A 17,930-nucleotide genomic window follows, 5' to 3' on the forward strand; every position below is an offset into this window, starting at 1 on the left:
GATCGGGCTGGGGCGCTCGGTTTACTTTCAGATCGATGATGACGGGCTTGGTGATATCGGCGTCGATTTTGAGCAACGAGCTCGACGGTTCGAAGTCTTCTTCACTGCTGGACGGCGTCGGTTCCTTCTCGAACTTGAACGAAATGTGCCGCGCGTCGAGGCTTTTGTGCTTGCGCTCCTGGAACTGTTTCCGTTGGCCCTCGAAGTCGTCCTCGGAGGAGGACGCCTTCAGCAGCTCCTCGAGCACCTTGGAGCTCTGAACGTCCAGGGAGACATGCTTCTTGCCCTGGAACTGGCGCCGGTTGTCGGCAGCGAGCAGATGCCGAAGCTCCTGGAATGGATAAGTGGGAGAAATGTTTCTTGAATATAGGGGAAATTACCTATTCTCGGCCGTTTTGTTCTCTTCGTCTTTGGGGGTTATTAGAAACCTATTGATCTCAGAGTTGGTCTCAAACCCTTCCCAACTAAGCTAAATCATATGGCCAACTTTCAGGCAATTTGGCTGACAAAAACCCCCCATGACGAAGAGAACAAACCTGCCGATAATACCCATTGTCACCCTATATATGTAATCAGTACGACGTTTGTACTGAATATCTATGTAAAATGAATTCCGCATATTATCACTTAACATCAGAGGTTTCAGTTTGCCAATGAATACACGGAGGGAAATTTATCCTTCGAACGCTCAGTCTCTAGCGTGTGCAGCTTTTTCTTTTTTCTAACTCACGTAAACAAACACGAGAAAGAGAAAGACTTGCCTCCCCTTTTATCTCACTATTTGTTGTGTTTATCGAAGAGAATGAGCGAGAAAGAAGAAAAATCTGCCCACGCTAGTGGCTCAGTGTCACCTTGAAGTGATCACCTGGTCTGTTTTGATAGCTAAAAATCCAATTATTTTTATTTGTGTAATTTTATGAAACTGGCTCCAAATGTCCAAACGATAGCTATGCAAGTCTACTTTGATTCTTATCAGAAGCGCTTTTGGCAGGGGGTGAGGGAGTTTGGTAGGCTCAGGGTAGGCCTGGGTAGGCTATCTTCTGCAAACCTGAGCGTCTGTTCTCCAGGAGGAGCGCTTGATCAAAGTCAGAGTATCACTGAAGGTCTAAGCTCAACTGTGCACTATAGTCCTCCGGAAACCAGAAGATTGGTGTCCCGCCTTACGAGCCGGCTGTGAAAAAGAATTGCAACGGAAAACCAATAACAGAATAATACGAACCGATTGGAAACTCGATACGTGGAGCAAGCGATCTCCCCACTTCATCGGGAGCATCCGCATACTCCGCATATTCATACCATCTCAAAGAGCTGTCGCAACGTAACACACGCGAGCTGGTGGCCGATCGACGGCAGAATGTTCAGGATGAAAATCAAGGACCAATTCTTCAACTTCTGCATGATGAACGTGAACAGCCCTCATTCCGGCACGGACGGAATCTACGCACAGCTCAAACGCGAGTGCGACCGCAGCCCAGGCCACGACTTCTAGATTATCATGGGAGACTAGTGGGAGACCTTAACGCTGAGATATATACCAGCTAGAGGAATTCAGACCGAAGATTAGACATTTATGCGCCCACCATCTGACGAACAATGAAGACCTTCGACTCATCGATTTCGCTACCTTCAAGAACATGTCCATTCGAAGGACATTCTACCAAAACAGCCTCCCTTAATCGTTAGACCTGGCGATTATCACAGCAGACGGAATTGCAAATCGACCATGCTCTGATTGACAGACGGCACTTCTCCGACATTAGCGACGCCAGGGCCTATCGTGGTGCCAGGAAAACGCGTAGTGCGAGGCAATGGAACTGCTGTACCGTTTTCAAGAAACATGGAAGTTCTATCAGCAGCTCAACGGATTCCACAACTGCTTCATGCCGCGAGCTAAAATATGCAGTGATAAGGACGGGAGCCTCTTGACGGACAGACGTAAGGTGATTGAAAGGTAGAAGCATTTCGATGCACACCAAAAACCCAGACAACGGAGGAAACGACTATGTCGGTGCAGCATAAGACGCATATGATCCAATACTCACGCTGATGGAATTTAGGGATGCTATCACCTGCTCAAACCCAACAAAGCAACTGATAAGGATATTATTGCAGCTGCATTCATCAAAATCATCATCAAGGAAGAGCAGCTTGGCGCAGCTACACTTGAAGATGGCTGGAGGGACACCCGATCCGCCATACGTACGTAGTACTTCGGCTGCAGCACTAGGCTTCACGACTCCGAATCTTAGAAACGACTGGTACGACGGCGAATGTGCACATCTGAAAAAACGAGAAGAATGCAGCATGGGCGAGAATGTTGCAACACCGTACGAGGGCAAATGAGGCACGTTATAGACAGGCGGGAGAGCTGTACCGCGCTAAGGACACACGGAAGTTTTACAAGAACATTAACCGCTCGTGCAGAGGCTTTGTGTCTCAAGCTGACATGTGCCGCGACAATCACAGGAATCTTCTCACGAACGAGCGTAAGGTGGTCGATGAGCAGCTCAATGGCGACGTTGCAAGTACCGAAGGTAGTGTGATTACAGATCTAGAAGTATGTGCACAGGACGAAAGGCTTCCGGCCCTTGACCTCCAAGAGATTGAGGAGGAGGTTGGCCGGTTGAACAACAACAAAGCCGCTGGAGCAGATCAACTACCAAGCGAGCTTCTAAACTACGGTGGAGAAGCACTGGTGAGAGCACTACACTGGGTCATTACCAAGATTTGAGAGGAGGAAGTATCCGGAGATGACCATCCAGTGTAAGAACTTGGATGAGATCACCACCGCGGAGGAGCTCTCTGCTGTTCTTAAACAGCAGTGTAATGTGGACGCGCCATGCGCATCGATCCGCATGAGGCGAGGCCCAGCAGGTATGCAGATCGCGACGATCAAGCTTCCAGTCGGGGAAGCGAAGAAAGCGACTGCTAAGGGCATGGTTGAAGTCGGATGGTCGGAGTGTAAATCGGCGCCAAAGTGTCTGATATGCACGACGAACAAGGGCCATGTGACGGGTGGGCCTAAGTGCCCAAGTATAAGTGGACGTAACGGCCGAAAATGACGCAAGTCACACAGTTGAACCTGAATCACTGTGAAGCCGCGCAGCAGCTGTTGTGGCAATCCGCCTCGGAGTCGAGTATAGACATCGCGCTTCTTTCGGACCCATATCGCATCCCCCCCAATAACGGGAACTGGGTTGCGGATAAAGCCAAGAAAGCGGCGATCTGTACGACCGGTCGGTACCCGGTCCAGGAGATAATCTCCACGACGTGCGAGGGCTTCGCGATCGCGAAGATCGGCGGAGTCTACTACTGCAGCTGCTATGCCCCACCTAGGTGGCCGATAGGTCAGTTCTCGTCCATGCTAGATTCGCTGTCAAGCGCTCTAGCTGGACTGAGCCCCTTGGTCATCGGTGGGGACTTTAACGCGTGGGCGGTCGAGTGGGGCAGTCGCTCTACGAACGAGAGAGGTTGGGCTCTACTCGAAGCTATGGCGGGATTGAACGTTGAGATCGCGAATGTCAGCAGTGTAAGCACTTTTAGCAGAAACGGTGCGGAGTCCATCATTGATGTGACCTTCTGGAGCCCAGGGCTTAACCCTAGCTCAGACTGGAGAGTTGATAACGGGTACACGCATAGTGATCACCTGGCGATTCGATACAGTATCGAACAGGGCGGTAGACGGCAGCAGTCGAGGATAAGCGACACTCACCGAGGATGGCTAACCTCGAGTTTCGATAAGCCGGCATTTGTGGAGCGGATGCTCATGGAGCAGAATACAGACTACTTGTCTAGCGACGGTCTAGTTGGTACCTTGAGACGAGCGTGTGACGCGGCAATGCCGAGGCGATCCATACCCAGGAATGGACGAAGACCGGTGTACTGGTGGTGTCAAGAAATCGCGGAGCTCCGTGCATCTTGCCACAGGGCAAGGAGAAGGATGCAGAGAGCCCGGACCGATGAGTCGAGAGCGGAACGAGAGGCGGCATACAGGGCGGCAAAGTTGTCACTGAACAAAGAGATCAAGGCGCGTAAGCGGGCGTGCTTCAACGATCTCTGTCAGACGGCCAACACAACCCCCTGGGGAGATGCATACCGCGTAGTCATGTGCAAAACGAAAGGCACATCTGCACCACCGGAACGCTCTCCTGCGATGCTGCAGAGGATTGTGGAAACGTTGTTCCCGCACCACGAGGTAAGACCATGGGCACCCACACCACAAGACCATCCTGGTCCGAGTGAGGTTCCCCCAGTGACGAATGAGGAGTTAGCCGCAATTGCGAAATCACTTAAGCTGAACAAGGCCCCGGGCCCGGATGGCATTCCGACGGTGGCTATTAAAGCGGCCATCGAGGCTAGCCCTGACATGGTCAGATCGGCTATGCAGAGATGCTTGGATAGCGGCGAGTTTCCGGAGAGGTGGAAAAGGCAAAAATTGGTTCTACTGCCCAAGCACGGGAAGCCACCAGGCGACCCGTCGGCTTATAGACCAATCTGCCTCCTAGACACGGCCGGGAAACTCCTAGAGCGGATCATTCTGTCAAGGTTATTGGTCTATACCGAGAGGTCGGACAACGCGGGGCTATCAGACAGCCAGTACGGGTTTCGCAAAGGTAGATCGACAGTGGATGCCATTAGGTCGGTGACTGGATTGGCCGAAATTGCGCTGCAGAAAAAGAGGAGAGGCATACGGTACTGCGCGATCGTAACGCTAGACGTTAGAAACGCCTTCAATAGTGTAAGCTGGGCCGCCATAGAGAGCGCCATATCTCGCTTAGGTGTCCCGGCTGGCCTAAGGCGTATTCTGGGTAGTTACTTCCAGAACAGGGTGCTGATTTACGACACCGAGGAAGGCCAAAAACAGTACAATGTCACTGCAGGTGTACCGCAAGGATCCATCTTGGGTCCGGTACTGTGGAACGCGGCATATGATGGAGTACTGAGGCTAGCACTACCACCGGGAGTAAAGTTGGTTGGCTTCGCCGACGACATTACCCTGGTGGTATACGGTGAGTCGCTCGAAGAGGTGGAATTGACGGCAGCGCATGCGATTGACATAGTGGAGGGCTGGATGAGGTCGAGGCAACTGACACTCGCACACCACAAGACAGAGGTGGTGGTGGTGAACAACCGCCAGTCTGCACAGCAGGCAGTGGTCACCACGGGCGGGTGCTCGATCGAGTCCTGTCGCTCACTGAAGCTCCTTGGAGTCATGGTCGACGACAAGTTGAGCTTCAGTAGTCATGTCGAGTATGCTTGTAAGAGGGCGAGTGTAGCGGTTATGGCATTGTCTAGGATGATGTCAAACAGTTCGGCAGTTGTCTCGAGTAAGCGGAAGCTGCTCGCGTCAGTCGCGGTGTCCATACTACGGTATGGCGCCGCCGCATGGTCGAACGCGCTCAAGCTGCAGAGGAATGTTGACCGACTAGAGAGTGTACATAGGCTGATGTGCCTCAGGGTGGCCAGTGCATACCGGACTGTCTCGAAAGACGCGGTATGCGTGCTAGCGGGCATGATGCCGATAGCACTGGTGTTGGCCGAGGATGTTGAGTGCTACGATGAAAGAGGTACGAGAGGCGCGCGACGAAACGCCAGAACTTCGTCTATGGTGAAATGGCAAAGAGTCTGGGACTCTTCAACAAAGGGTAGGTGGACACACAGGCTCATACCGAGCGTGTCCCGGTGGACGTGTAGACCCCATGGCGAAGTGAACTTTCACCTGACACAATTCCTGTCGGGCCATGGGTGCTTTAGGTGGTACCTGCACAGGTTCGGGCATGCAAACTCACCCTCATGCCCGGAGTGTGCAAACAGGGCGGAGACGGCGGAACATGTACTCTTCGAGTGCCCGCGTTTTGCGGAGCAGAGGTCGAGCATGTTAGAGGTATGCGGCAGGGATACTACTCCCGATAACATTATTGAGAGGATGTGTACGGGGGTGGACGAGTGGAATGTCGTGTCGAACACGGTATCCACAATCGTGCTCCACCTCCAAAGGAAATGGCGGGCCGACCAACAGTTAGTCGAGTTGGCCCCCTAGAGATATGCCGAGTGTGATGGCTGACAGATGAGCGAGAGTGCGAAAGCACAGTCCCCCCCTCCTCTACGAAGTAATCCCTAACGGGCGTGCCGCGGAGCAAGGTCAGGTAGTGCAGAATGTGGTTTTCCTACGGTGTTGCTAACCAACAGGTTTCCTCATTCTATAAAAAAAAAAAAAAAAAAAAAAAAGAGGAGGAAGTATTACCGGAGGAATGGATGGAAGGTATCGTGTGTCCCATCTACAAAAAAGGCGACAAGTTAGATTGCGGGAGCTACCGCGCGATCACACAACTGAGCGTTGCCTACAAGATACTCTCTCAAATTTTATGCCGCTGTCTATCACCGATTGCAAGAGAGTTCGTGCGGCACTATCAGGCTGAACTCATGGGTGAACCCACTGCAGTGGACCAGATGTTCGCCATCCGCCAGGTATTGCGGAAATGCCGCGAATACAACGTGTCCATACATCACTTGTTCATCGATTTCAAATCGGCGTATGATACAATCGATCGAGAACAGCTATAGCAGATTACGCACGGATACGGATTCCCGGAAAAACTGATACGATTGACCAAGGCGACGATGGGTCGAGTGATGTGCGTAGTTCGAGTATCAGGGACACTCTCGAGTCCCTTCGAATCTCGCAGAGGGTAACGGCAAGGTGATGGTCTTTCGTGCTTGCTGTTCAATATTGCGTTAGAGAGTGTAATAAGGAGAGCGGGGATAAACACGAGTGGAACGATTTTCACGAAGTCCGTTCAGTTGCTTGGTTTCGCTGATTATATTGATATTATCGCTCGTAAATTTGAGACGATTGCGAAAACGTACATCCGACTAAAGAGTGAAGCCAGGCGAATCGAATTAGTCATTAATGTGTCGAAGACAAAGTACATGATGGCAAAGGGCACCAGGGAGGAATCACAGCCCCCGCCACCCCAAATTTATATCGACGGTGATGAAATCGAGGCGGTTGAGGAATTCGTGTACTTGGGCTCACTGGTGACCGCCGACAACGACACCAGCAGAGAAATTCAGAGGCGTATTGTGCCAGGAAATCGTGATTACTTTGGACTCCGCAGAACTCTACGATCGAAAAAAATTCGCCGTAACACGAAGTTGACTATCTACAAAACGCTGATTAGACCGGTCGTCCTCTATGGGCACGAAACATAAACCCTACGTGCAGAGAACCAACGCGCCCTTGGAGTTTTCGAACGGAAGGTGTTGCGTACCATCTACGGCGGAGTGCAGATGGAAGACGGGACTTGGAGAAGGCGAATGAACCACGAGCTTCATCAGCTGCTAAGAGAACCGACCATCGTCCATACCGCGAAAATCGGGAGGCTACGGTGGGCGGGTCACGTTATCAGGATGTCGGATAGCAACCCGACTAAAATGGTTCTCGAGGGTCATCCGACCGGTACAAGAAGACGTGGTGCGCAGCGATCTAGGTGGGTCAACCAAGTGGAGGACGATCTGCGGACCCTACGCAGAGTGTGGAACTGGAGACACATAGCCATGGACCGAGTGGAATGGAGACGGCTACTATGTACAGCAGAGGCCACCCCGGCCTTGACCTGATCGGGAAGGTAAGTACCATACACAGTGCCAAAACGAGGGGTAGACAATAAGCTTGCCTTAATTTGTCAAGACGACTAAATACAGTCGGTACGGGGGGGGGGGTCTTATCTTTAAGTCATATATCTACCCAAAATGATCGCACTTACCTTGATCAGCTGATTCTTATGCTCGGAGGTACTGTGGCTCTTGTGTTTCTGAAAGTGCTCCCGCTGCTTGCGAAAGCCCTCATCGGTTTCATCGAAGCGATCCTCCTGGTCGAAGGACACCCGCGAACCCTTCAGGGACGATTTGCTCTTGGCTTTGGCGTCGCTCACCGAGGGCGGAGACTTTTGGCCCGGTGGCGGTGGGTCTAGGAACGGGTTCGTGTCGTCCGTTTCCAAGATGGGACTGAACGTCCGCTGGGCGCCTACCCGAGGGGTGCTGGTCAGGTCTTCGGCGTTGGTATCCAACACGATCGTATCCAAGCTGGTGCCCGTGGTCGATGTGGATAGAGATCCTTCTCCGGTGTTGACACGCTGGTAGCCGTACTGTAGGGGATCGCGTGTGTCATCCTGTTTTGGATTGGGAAGAGATGAAGGTACTCATTAGTATGTCGGTTATATAATCGTAAATAAAAGAGTGTACCAATCCTGATATTGCGTCATAACTATCATACTCTGCTTACAAAGTTAATCATTTTTTATGGGGAATCTCTCAATGAAGAGCGTTGAACTCGTGTTTAGCATGTGAACTTCGCTTACTTAGCCTCGTACAATCTTGTACATCCAGTAACAACCCCTTTCCCAATTTTTCATCTATTTTCGTCGTGAATGATGTGTTACAAACATGACCCCTTGAACTGTACCCCGGTTCCGTTCGTATCAACTAGATTCGACCTGGTAAATATGTAGAGCTAGGGCGAAAACATATTCAAAATCGACAAGTTTGTAGGTGATCATACCAATACAATTCAGTTTGAAGCGGTTTGGAGATCAGCTGCTAGACGAGTGCTCGCCGGGCCGAGCCGGGCTCATCATCAGTGTTGAATTACGTTAGCAAACGAGCGGGATTGCAAGTGGGGTGGCGTGGCGGGATCGAACGGAATGAACATCGCGCATTCTTCTTATCAGCCACAAACGTGGCCGACCACCCGGTAATCAGTAAACGTGGTGGTACAAACAAATTACAAATCCGATCATCTTATACACTCTGCTTTCCTGGGTTTGTAAATAAATAGGTACCTGCGGTAGCTTCAGCATCAGGAAGCGCAGGGTGCTATCAAGAAATCTAAATGACTTGGAAGAACCAAACAATAAATTTACGTTCGGTCTATTAATTTAGTTTATGGGACGTATTTAATTTACATTCATAGCACAATTATGGGTAAATTTCACTAGAATAGCATGATTAAGTGACTGACTAATAATTGTGACAGAGGTGACCCATAATTCAAGCCTAACTTTACCAAACACCGTATCCAACAAAATCAACAAACGGAGATAATCGAAGGAGAAGTTCGCTACATTGAGCATTTCAGAAACGTGAAAAATCCGGGTACTTTTTCACAAATCATCCCCAAAGTTGAATGAAACAAGTAGTCCTTAACTAAAGTCAGCGCGTCATGTAAATAAAAATCTCTTTTTTGTTTACATATGTTACATACGGTGTTTGTTAAAGTTAGGCTTGAATTGTGTAATGACTGGAGTTTCAAGATGTGTTATTTCCTCATCTTGTGGAACTTATGTATCTCATAACTCATAAGAGTTTATTTAATTGAGAAGCGGGAAAACTGTTTTTTCAACTTTGAAACTATAAACGCACGGCCGTAGTGACGCGTTTGCGGGCGCGAACTCGCTACGTTCAAAGGAATGGTCATTAACTCTTTCGCGATTTCCTCACAAACTTGTTCCAGGACTTCTCCAGAAGTCTCTTGTAGGATTTCCTGGGAGATTCTTCCTGGGTTTTTAAAGGATTTCTTCAGAATACCCTCTGGAGTTCTTCCAGGAATTTCGTCAAAGTGGTTTCTTATGGGATTCCTTCAAGAGTCTTGCCAGGATTCCTCCAGGAATTACTCTTGGGATACTTCCAGAGTTTTTTTTTGTTTTTCTTGATTTGCTTGAGGATCTTTCTGAGACTGTTGCGGTTGTAGGGGGTGCTGGCGAAAGTATTTTAGGAGCTCCTGCATTTTATTTTACAAAATTCTGGGACTTCAAGGGATATTTCATGGAGTTTCGGGGATCCCCCCGGAATTCCATCCGAGATTCTCCTGATAGCTTCTGATGAAATCCGAAGAAACTTGCTGGAGTACCTATTTCCTCAAGGAAATCCTGTAGGAACTTCATGAGGAAATCCAAAAAACAAAAACTGCAGGAGGAATATCTCAAAATACAGCCTAATAAACTTCTGAAGGATTTCTATTGAAAACATCGGAAAAAAATCTAGAAAGAACTTCCAGAGGAATTCCAGAAGGCAGGAATTCCAAACGAAGATGAATCATAGAAAGAGTTCCTGAAGAAATCCTGGAAGCAGTTTCTGAAAGAATTCCAGAAGAATTTCGCAGAATAAGTTCAAAGAGAAAGAGTTCTAAAAGGAATCCCGGAAGAGGCTCCCGGAGAAATTCTCAAAGGAGTTCCAGAAGAAATTCCAGAAGCAATACCTGTCTGAATCCAAGAAAAAAATCCCGGAGAAATCCCTGATGGAGCTCCCGAACGAATCCTGGAAGTAGTTCCTGGAGCTGGAGGAATCCCGAAAGAGGTTCCTGGAGGAATTCCGGAAGAAGTTCCCAGTGAAATTACCGTAGAAATCCCGAAAGAAGTTCTTGGAGCAATCTCAAAAGTAGTTCCTGAAAGAATCCCAAAAGAAGGTCCTGGAAAAATCCCGAACGAGTTTTTGGAGGAATACTAAATAAAGTTCTTGTAGGATTCCTGGAAGGATCTCAGAAAGAATTCCAGAAGAAATCCCAGAAGGAACTCCGGGAGAAATCTCGCATAGAATTCCTGGAAGGAATCACTGTCAGAAGTTTGGAAGGAGTTTCTAAAGGAATCTCGGAACGAATTCCTGAAGCAATCCTCAAGAGAACGCTTGAAGGAATCCCGAAAGAAAACCCAGGTAAAATTGCTGGAATTTTCAGGAGTACCTTCTGGAAGTAAAAAACACTTCTAAAAACATTCCAGAAGAAACTATTAGGAGAATGTAGAATGGAATTCCTGGAAGAGAAATCCCAGAAAAAAAATGTGTAGAAGAATCTCCTGGGTACCTCTTGGCAGAATCCTTGCAAGAGCACTTCAATGAATCAAAGACGGAATCTCGGAAGAAACTCCTGAAAAAAAAACCCAAAGAATCATCAAGAGCGCCCAAGGAATCCCACATAAAACTTCAGAAGGAATCCTGGAACAAATTTGGGAAAAATCCGCGAAGGATTTCTTGGAGAAATCGCGTATGAAATTCCTGTGGAAAAATAGAAAACCACCGTGCCGTCATCATGTCATAAATCAGCACACTTTCCCACGCACGCACACCCTAAATTTTGAAAAATTTGTTCCAGGGTTTTTTTTAGGATTTCTTCAAAAGTTCCCTCTGGGGTTCTTCTAGGAATTTCGTCTAAGATTCCAAAAGTGGTTTCTTCTGGGATTCCTTCAAGAGTTTTGTCAGGATTGCTCCAGGAATTACTCCTGGAATACTTCCAGAGTTGTTTTTTTTTTTTTCTTGGTTTGCTTGAGGAATACTTTCTGAGACTGTTGCGGTTGTAGGGGATGCTGGCGAAAGTATTTTAGGAGCTCCAGGATTTTTTTTTATTACAAATTCCTTCCGAAATTTCTCTAGAAATTACATCCGAGATCCCTCTAGGATTACTCCTTCCAAGATTACCCAAGCATTTTTTCCTGAGATTCTTCCAGGAATTTCTTTCGTGGTTTCTTCTCAATTTTTTTCTACGATACCTCTAGGATGTCCTTCCGTGATTCCTCAGGGAGCTATATCTGAGATTGTTTTTGGGGTTCCTTCTGAAGTTAACTCTGCAGTCCTTCCAGGAGTTGCTTCTCAGATTCCTAACAGGTTCCATCTCAGGAAATCCTTCCAGGATTTGTTCTGAAATTCCTGAAATACAGCCTAATAAACTTCTGGAGGAATATTGGAAAAAAAAATCTAGAATGAACTTGCAGAGGAATTCCAGAAGGATGTGCAGAAAGAGTTCCTGAAGAAAATCTGGAAAACCTGGATTCTTTCTGAAATTCTTTCTGGGACTTCAAGGGATATTTTATAGAGTTTCGGGAATCCTCCCGGAATTCCATCCGAGATTCTCTTGATAGCTTCTGATGAAATCCGAAGGAACTTGCTGGAGTGTTTCCTCAAGGAGGCTGGCTAAAGTCCGAAAGCTTACGAAATTGTTCTAAGTCTGAAGCGTGAACAGCAAGGCCACGGTGTTTTCATAGATGTGTTCTAGAAGAAAACTTTTTTCTACGAGGTTCTTCATTCTGTTGTTTTTTATATTTCTTCCAAGCAGAATAAAAATGCGAATGTGATATATTTATAGATTGTATTCATTATTTCATGTAAATTTTATAGCTAAACAACTAAGTATAATGATGAAGATGCCGCTAATCTTTGTTTCTCTGTACTGACACCGAGAATGATTCAATCATATCATGCCAGTCCTGCGTGAGCATCACCTTTCCAATATTATTCGCAACAATTTCGTTGGCGCGTGAAGCCAGAAGATCCGCATTGTGCCGACTGGCCAGCGCCAGCATATTCACCACATTATCCACCGAAAGTTGTCCACACAGAGCCTGTTCGCTGAAGATCTTGAGCCGTTTCAGGTCGTACTTATCGGCTGCCTTTAGCAGACGATCCGCCATCAGTTCCAATTTAGGAGCTTTGTCCGTATAGATGAACTGAAGCATTTGATCGGCCACTTCGTAATCCAAATCTTCGATCTCTACACGATTCTCAGAGCTTTCTCTCATGTCGGAATGGAACATGGCCTCGAATACGGAACTGTGAGCAACCAGCATGGCCTTGTGTGCCTTCAGCTCCCGTTCACCAAACACTAGGACGACATCCGTGAATTTCGGGGATGTCAGCATAGAGAGCCTGATCGGATAGACGTCCGGTAGAGCGCCGTCCGGTAGGCTGAACCGAACTTTTGATCCTTCGTTAGTCACTGTAATTGCCTTCACCTCGCAGTATAGGGTTAATTTATCATCAACCACCCACTTTCGATTATTTATTAAATCGTACGCCGCTTTGCTTACGATTACACCTTTTGCTCGCGAAGATGCACTGGTGTATTCCTTGCTCGAACTGCTCCAGAGCAAGATTTTATCGCCTTCATCATCAACAACAGAAACCATATATTCCGCATAAACAACGTCCGCACATTCTACCATCATGTAAGTGTTGTACACGATTAGATATCTATTGTGAGTCTCGTGGGAAATTTCCAAATACCATTTCTGGGTCCGATCGTTCGAGAATATTGGAGGCGATTTTAGTGAACAAGGAAAGGGTTTCAGTCGAAGATGCGCATTCTCGATGGTAAAAGAAGCACTCAGTTCTGTGATCACGTTGCTAGTGTGGATGCTAGAATGGTTTCTTGGAGTTGAATCGGACATCATACCGGATTGAAGACAGTTTGCTCGATACTGGACTTGTCGATTACCCGTTGCTATACGGTATATATCAGCCTCTGGAAAAAAGCGTGGAGAACCTGTAAGGTTTTTTTTTTTTTCATTTGTCTAAATATCTCTAGTCTTACCAGCAATCGTGCTTTTTCTCCTGTATTTTGCGGGCACTGTTGTTGACTCTGAACCTTTTGCTGGTGTGTAAATGTACAGATTTTTCAGGTAATTGTTTTCTGCTTCTAGAAATAATCGCTAAGATCTGCTGTTCTGTTGAAGGGTTTGGAGCCAAATAACAATAACAAAATTATTTTAGTTTATGTCAAAGCATCATGACAAAAAATACTACACAACAACCCGATGTCAATTATTCACAGGTCCGGTTAAACGTATTGTCTATCCGGTTGGAATCAAGACCGACATTCAATCAAAAATTATCATTTTCTTGCTCCACAAGTGTGGCTTGCCGAAGTTGACATGACACGACTACTACTTCAAAATTATCATTTCACAAACACCACTTTGTTCGATGGGCCTAACGGCCTAACCTGTGAAATTTAGAGCATTGCCAACAACCATCACTATACCTAAAGGCACTAGATGCAGGGATGCCAGGTGAAATTTTATAGTTTGAGGTGAATATTTGTATTCTTCATTATTTACACGATTTAACAGTTCTCAGTTAGTCTTAGTTAGGGTGATTCAGGTAATTTGGACAGACCGGTACACGTATATAATTTGGACACTTCCATTTGATTTTGCCGTAAATGTCCAAAATATGTACGCGTAACGGTCTGTCCAAAATACCTGAATTCCCCTATCTCTTTAAATTCAATTAGAAGTTTCTATAGGTATCCTTTTCGTGACGAACCAGCACAATTGTGCTGTTGAGCAAGAACAGTTTTGCGTATTTCATCTGTTTAGTCTTTGTTTTATGTTATTCATCATTTACCTGAGGGAGATGGAAGGGAGGAATAAGGGATGGGATAGGGGAAAGGAAAGTGAGGGAATAAGATGGAAATCAACGAGATGTCCCTTTTTTAAATCCTCCAGAAGTTTCTATGGGGAGTTCCACCAAAAACTATAATTTCTTAAGGAATTCGAAATTGATTTCATCCACGATTCGGAATTCCTTCGGGAGGTCCTTCTGAGATGAACCAAAGGATTTACCCAGATGTCCCATTTGAAATTCTTCCAGAAGTTTCTCCCTTCATTGATGTTTCTCAAGGAGTTATACCTTGAGTTCTTAGAAGTTTTTCTTGGATTTCTTCAGAAATTTCTTCCAATGGGTAGTACGCAGATCACAAGAAATTTCTTGCGCTATCTCGATGCATATAAAATTCAATCAAGGTGTCGCTCAAGAAATGAGCAAGCGTCACTATATTCCGGATCCTAGTACGGAGCTGAAACCAAACGTCAAATCAAACGGGGCTTACTGTGTTAAATTTATTAACCATTTCGGTCACGGAAAAATAATGCACTGAACGTAAATTACTAGAGTGACTCCGTTTGAAGTGCATACCTCGCATGAAATACTTCATAGAATTCCTTCTGGGATTACGCACTAAAGACTGCAAGTCCAAAAAAACACCAAATACTTCTGAGATACGACTAGGGATTTTTTTAGATTTCTCCAAGAGTATCTTTGAGGATTTCAGCAGAAGGTCCTGCTGGAATTCATCCATAAATTCGTTCCTGGATTACCTTCCTTCAGCAATTCTCTTGGAATTCATACTGAGAATCCTCTTACAGGGCTTTCTCCTAGGAACCCTCCAGCATTTCTGATAACTCTTCAGGATTTTCTGCTGTAAATTTTTCAGGATTTCTTTCTGAAAATCCTGAAAAAGTTCCTTCTAGGAGCCCTCCAGAAGTTCAACTTGGATATCTCCAGGCGTTTTTATGCATCTAAGAATTCTCCTAAATTTTCTCACGGAAATCCTTGAAGCGTTCATGTCGTGACTTCATTAGAAGATGTTCCTTTTTAGAATGTTCCACATGTTTTATGGGACTCCCTCAGAAGTTTCTTTCGAGAGTTTTTCATGGAAAACTTTCAGTAGCTTGTGCTAGAAGAGTTCCAAGCGTATTGTTTTAGAAAACATCCAAATAATCTTCGAATCTTTTCATAGCTTTCGTAGATCGAATTCCTGGATTAATGCCTGGATGGAAACCTTAGAGGATTCCCAGATTTTTGTGCGAATCCCTAAAGGAGCTTCAAAAGGAGTCTTTAAAAAAATCATCAGAAGAAATGCATATAGGAATTATTTTCTCTCGTAGTAACTCCAAATCATTTTTTTTAAATTTCGGAATATATAACATATATTTTAACTGGATCTAGTTGAGGAATTTAGTAAACTAAAATATAAAGTAGTTCTAGGATTTTTGCCATTGGAAATGAAGGCTAACAATGTCATTGATTGAGTGAATAAAAATGTGAAAGTGGAATTTCATTGGAATATATATAGAAGATTTTATGCTTTCAGGAACATTTTTAAGATAATTTTTACGATGAATATAAAAATTACAATAAATCGTAAAAAATTGGGTCGATTTTGAAACTCCATACATTTTGTATAGGATGAAAAATTGGTGAAAAACTTTAAACTTCCTTTACTAGAATGTGGGTTTTTGTCACATACACCCCTTTGCTTCTAACTCCCTCAGTTTTGAGAAACTATAAAATCTACCAAAGAGAGCTCTATCGATAGATAAAGAACTATGAAAAAAGCAGAATCTGGTCGAAAGGGTAGTATTAACTTCTAACAACATGCTATTTTCTTGAGATACAGGTGATAGACAAAATGATCGGGACATTCAAAATTTCCACTTTTCAAAAAAATGGTCAGCTAGCTGTGATTCTTCGAAAGATGCATCAGAATTTTTCAAATTTTTATTGTGAGTTTGTCGGTCAACCATCAATGGTCCAAATTTGGGAAAGATCGAGCTATTCTATACAAAGTTATAAAGATTCTATTAAAAGTCATACCTGTTTGATAGCCAACTTTGATCTGCTATAACTCCGGATTGAATTAACCAAATGTAATAAAATTTTGAGCGTTTATGACTTGGGATAAGAGTGCCATTTGTAATCTCATGCTCCAAAATTTATCCTATTCGAAAACAAGCTATTACGGCACCGATTGATTCCATTCTTTATATTTTCATGCGTACTCACTTCTACCAAAAAAAAATCAAAAATGAGAAACAAAACAAACAGTGATTTATTCCTTTGTTTTTCGTAGGATGAAAATGGGAGCCACATGCCTAATAAGGGAATCAATACCCAATATCTCGCGTTACATTTGAAAAGGGCCTATCCCCTGAACGTAAACATTGAGAAAAATCGATGCAAACATTTTCCATCACATTTCCTATTCGTATTTCAAAGTTTTCGGATTTTTCAACATGCTTTTCGTTTTAATGACACAAGAAAAGATGTATCTATGCTTCAATAATCAAGTTTGCATCAAAAATTATCAAAAAAGTATGAAAAATTATAGATAAACATGTTAAGCTAATTTGAAAAATTTCACCCGGTGTAAGCCTTATTGTCTTTATAAAATTTTCTTAGCGTGTGTTGGTCCCCCGAGTGAGTCCGTTGTTGACATCGTATCAAGGCTTGGCCGTTATTGAGAGAGAGAGAGAGAATTCTCTCTCTTGGCGCTCGGGCTGAGAGCTGTTCGTGAAATTTTCGGTCGTCGGCCCTTTGAACGAGAGGACCAACAAATGAAAACAAAATTTTACCGTTACTGGCCCATTTGGAGCACGGGCTTATGAATGATTGGGAAAAAAAGCAATGATCGGCCGTTTTGAAGATGGGGTTAGGCGGGTGATGTTTGCACAGTGTGTTACTGTTGGGGGATGCTATAGAAAGGTATCAAAATCAATTTGTTTACATTTTAGGGATAGGCCCTTTTCAAATGTAACGCGAGATATAATTTGCTTTGTAAAACGTTCGACTGAGCTTTAAATTGTTTATAAAAAGAAAAAAAGTTATAGCGATCAAATTTTTAGTAGATTGATCTATTTTAACATGCCTTGCCTTATCTTTTGTCAATTTATTGCCGGATATTTTGTTACTTCTTTTTAAAACACCTTCATATTCATCCTGAGGAGTAGGGTGGCCCACACTTATATGAAAAACAAAAATTTCGAAAAATACCAAGGCTTACCTCCTAAATCAGTTGTTTTGGGCTCCCAGAAGCTACGTTCAAAATTTGAGCAAAATCGGTTGAGCCAAAGGGGGCGCTCAAAACGCATGAAGTTTGTATGGGAAAACTTGGCCAAATGTATGCAGAAATTTTAAGTTTTCGAATTTTGCTGCAAGGTGGCGCTGTAAGCGTTCAATAAATAAATCCTTTGGAATTATTGAAGGTGACTATATGCAACGTGGAAAAGTGACTAGGTGATGCAAAAGTAAATGAAATTCTTCAAATTCTTATATTCATATGTCTGATTTCCATGCAAGAGTTAAGTCATATGAGCTTTCGTCCTCCTGGGTCCCTTCAAAACCCTAGCTTCGCCAATAGCAAATTTGAGATGGAACCGTTGATCAAGTATGAAACATCAACTGTTTATCGCTCTGACAACAAAATTGTCTCAACTCTAAATTGTTGTTGACAAAAAAGTCCTCACACTGCATAATTTGTTATTTCTTCATATAGTATCCAAATAACCTGTTTCTTAAAAAACAAGACCAAGTCCGGTAAACAAGAC

General features: G+C 44.8%; 3 protein-coding genes across 3 annotated transcripts in view; 1 reads left to right on the top strand and 2 right to left on the bottom strand.

The window, feature by feature from the left end:
- The window catches only part of LOC109406155 (RING-box protein 2), a 226,138-nt gene that overhangs the window by 83,325 nt on the left and 124,883 nt on the right, over window positions 1-17,930 (top strand). The window lies entirely within an intron of this gene.
- The window catches only part of LOC109406109 (facilitated trehalose transporter Tret1), a 78,785-nt gene that overhangs the window by 47,887 nt on the left and 12,968 nt on the right, over window positions 1-17,930 (bottom strand). Inside the window, exons 2-3 of the mRNA XM_029866550.2 lie at window positions 7,767-8,171; window positions 26-331 (exon numbers count right to left, since the gene is read on the bottom strand). Coding sequence (XP_029722410.1) covers window positions 26-331; window positions 7,767-8,171 — 711 coding nt within the window. The remainder of the gene's footprint in view (window positions 1-25; window positions 332-7,766; window positions 8,172-17,930) is intronic.
- Window positions 11,728-17,031, bottom strand: LOC109403774 (speckle-type POZ protein-like). The gene is made up of 2 exons (XM_019676649.3): window positions 13,355-17,031; window positions 11,728-13,285 (listed from the first exon to the last, which is right to left on the bottom strand). The coding sequence occupies exon 2, from the start codon at window positions 13,212-13,214 to the stop codon at window positions 12,195-12,197; it is 1,020 nt and encodes a 339-aa protein (XP_019532194.2). The 5' UTR covers window positions 13,215-13,285; window positions 13,355-17,031; the 3' UTR covers window positions 11,728-12,194.

This window comes from Aedes albopictus, chromosome 2 (assembly GCF_035046485.1).
Source record: "Aedes albopictus strain Foshan chromosome 2, AalbF5, whole genome shotgun sequence".
NCBI lineage: Eukaryota > Metazoa > Arthropoda > Insecta > Diptera > Culicidae > Aedes > Aedes albopictus.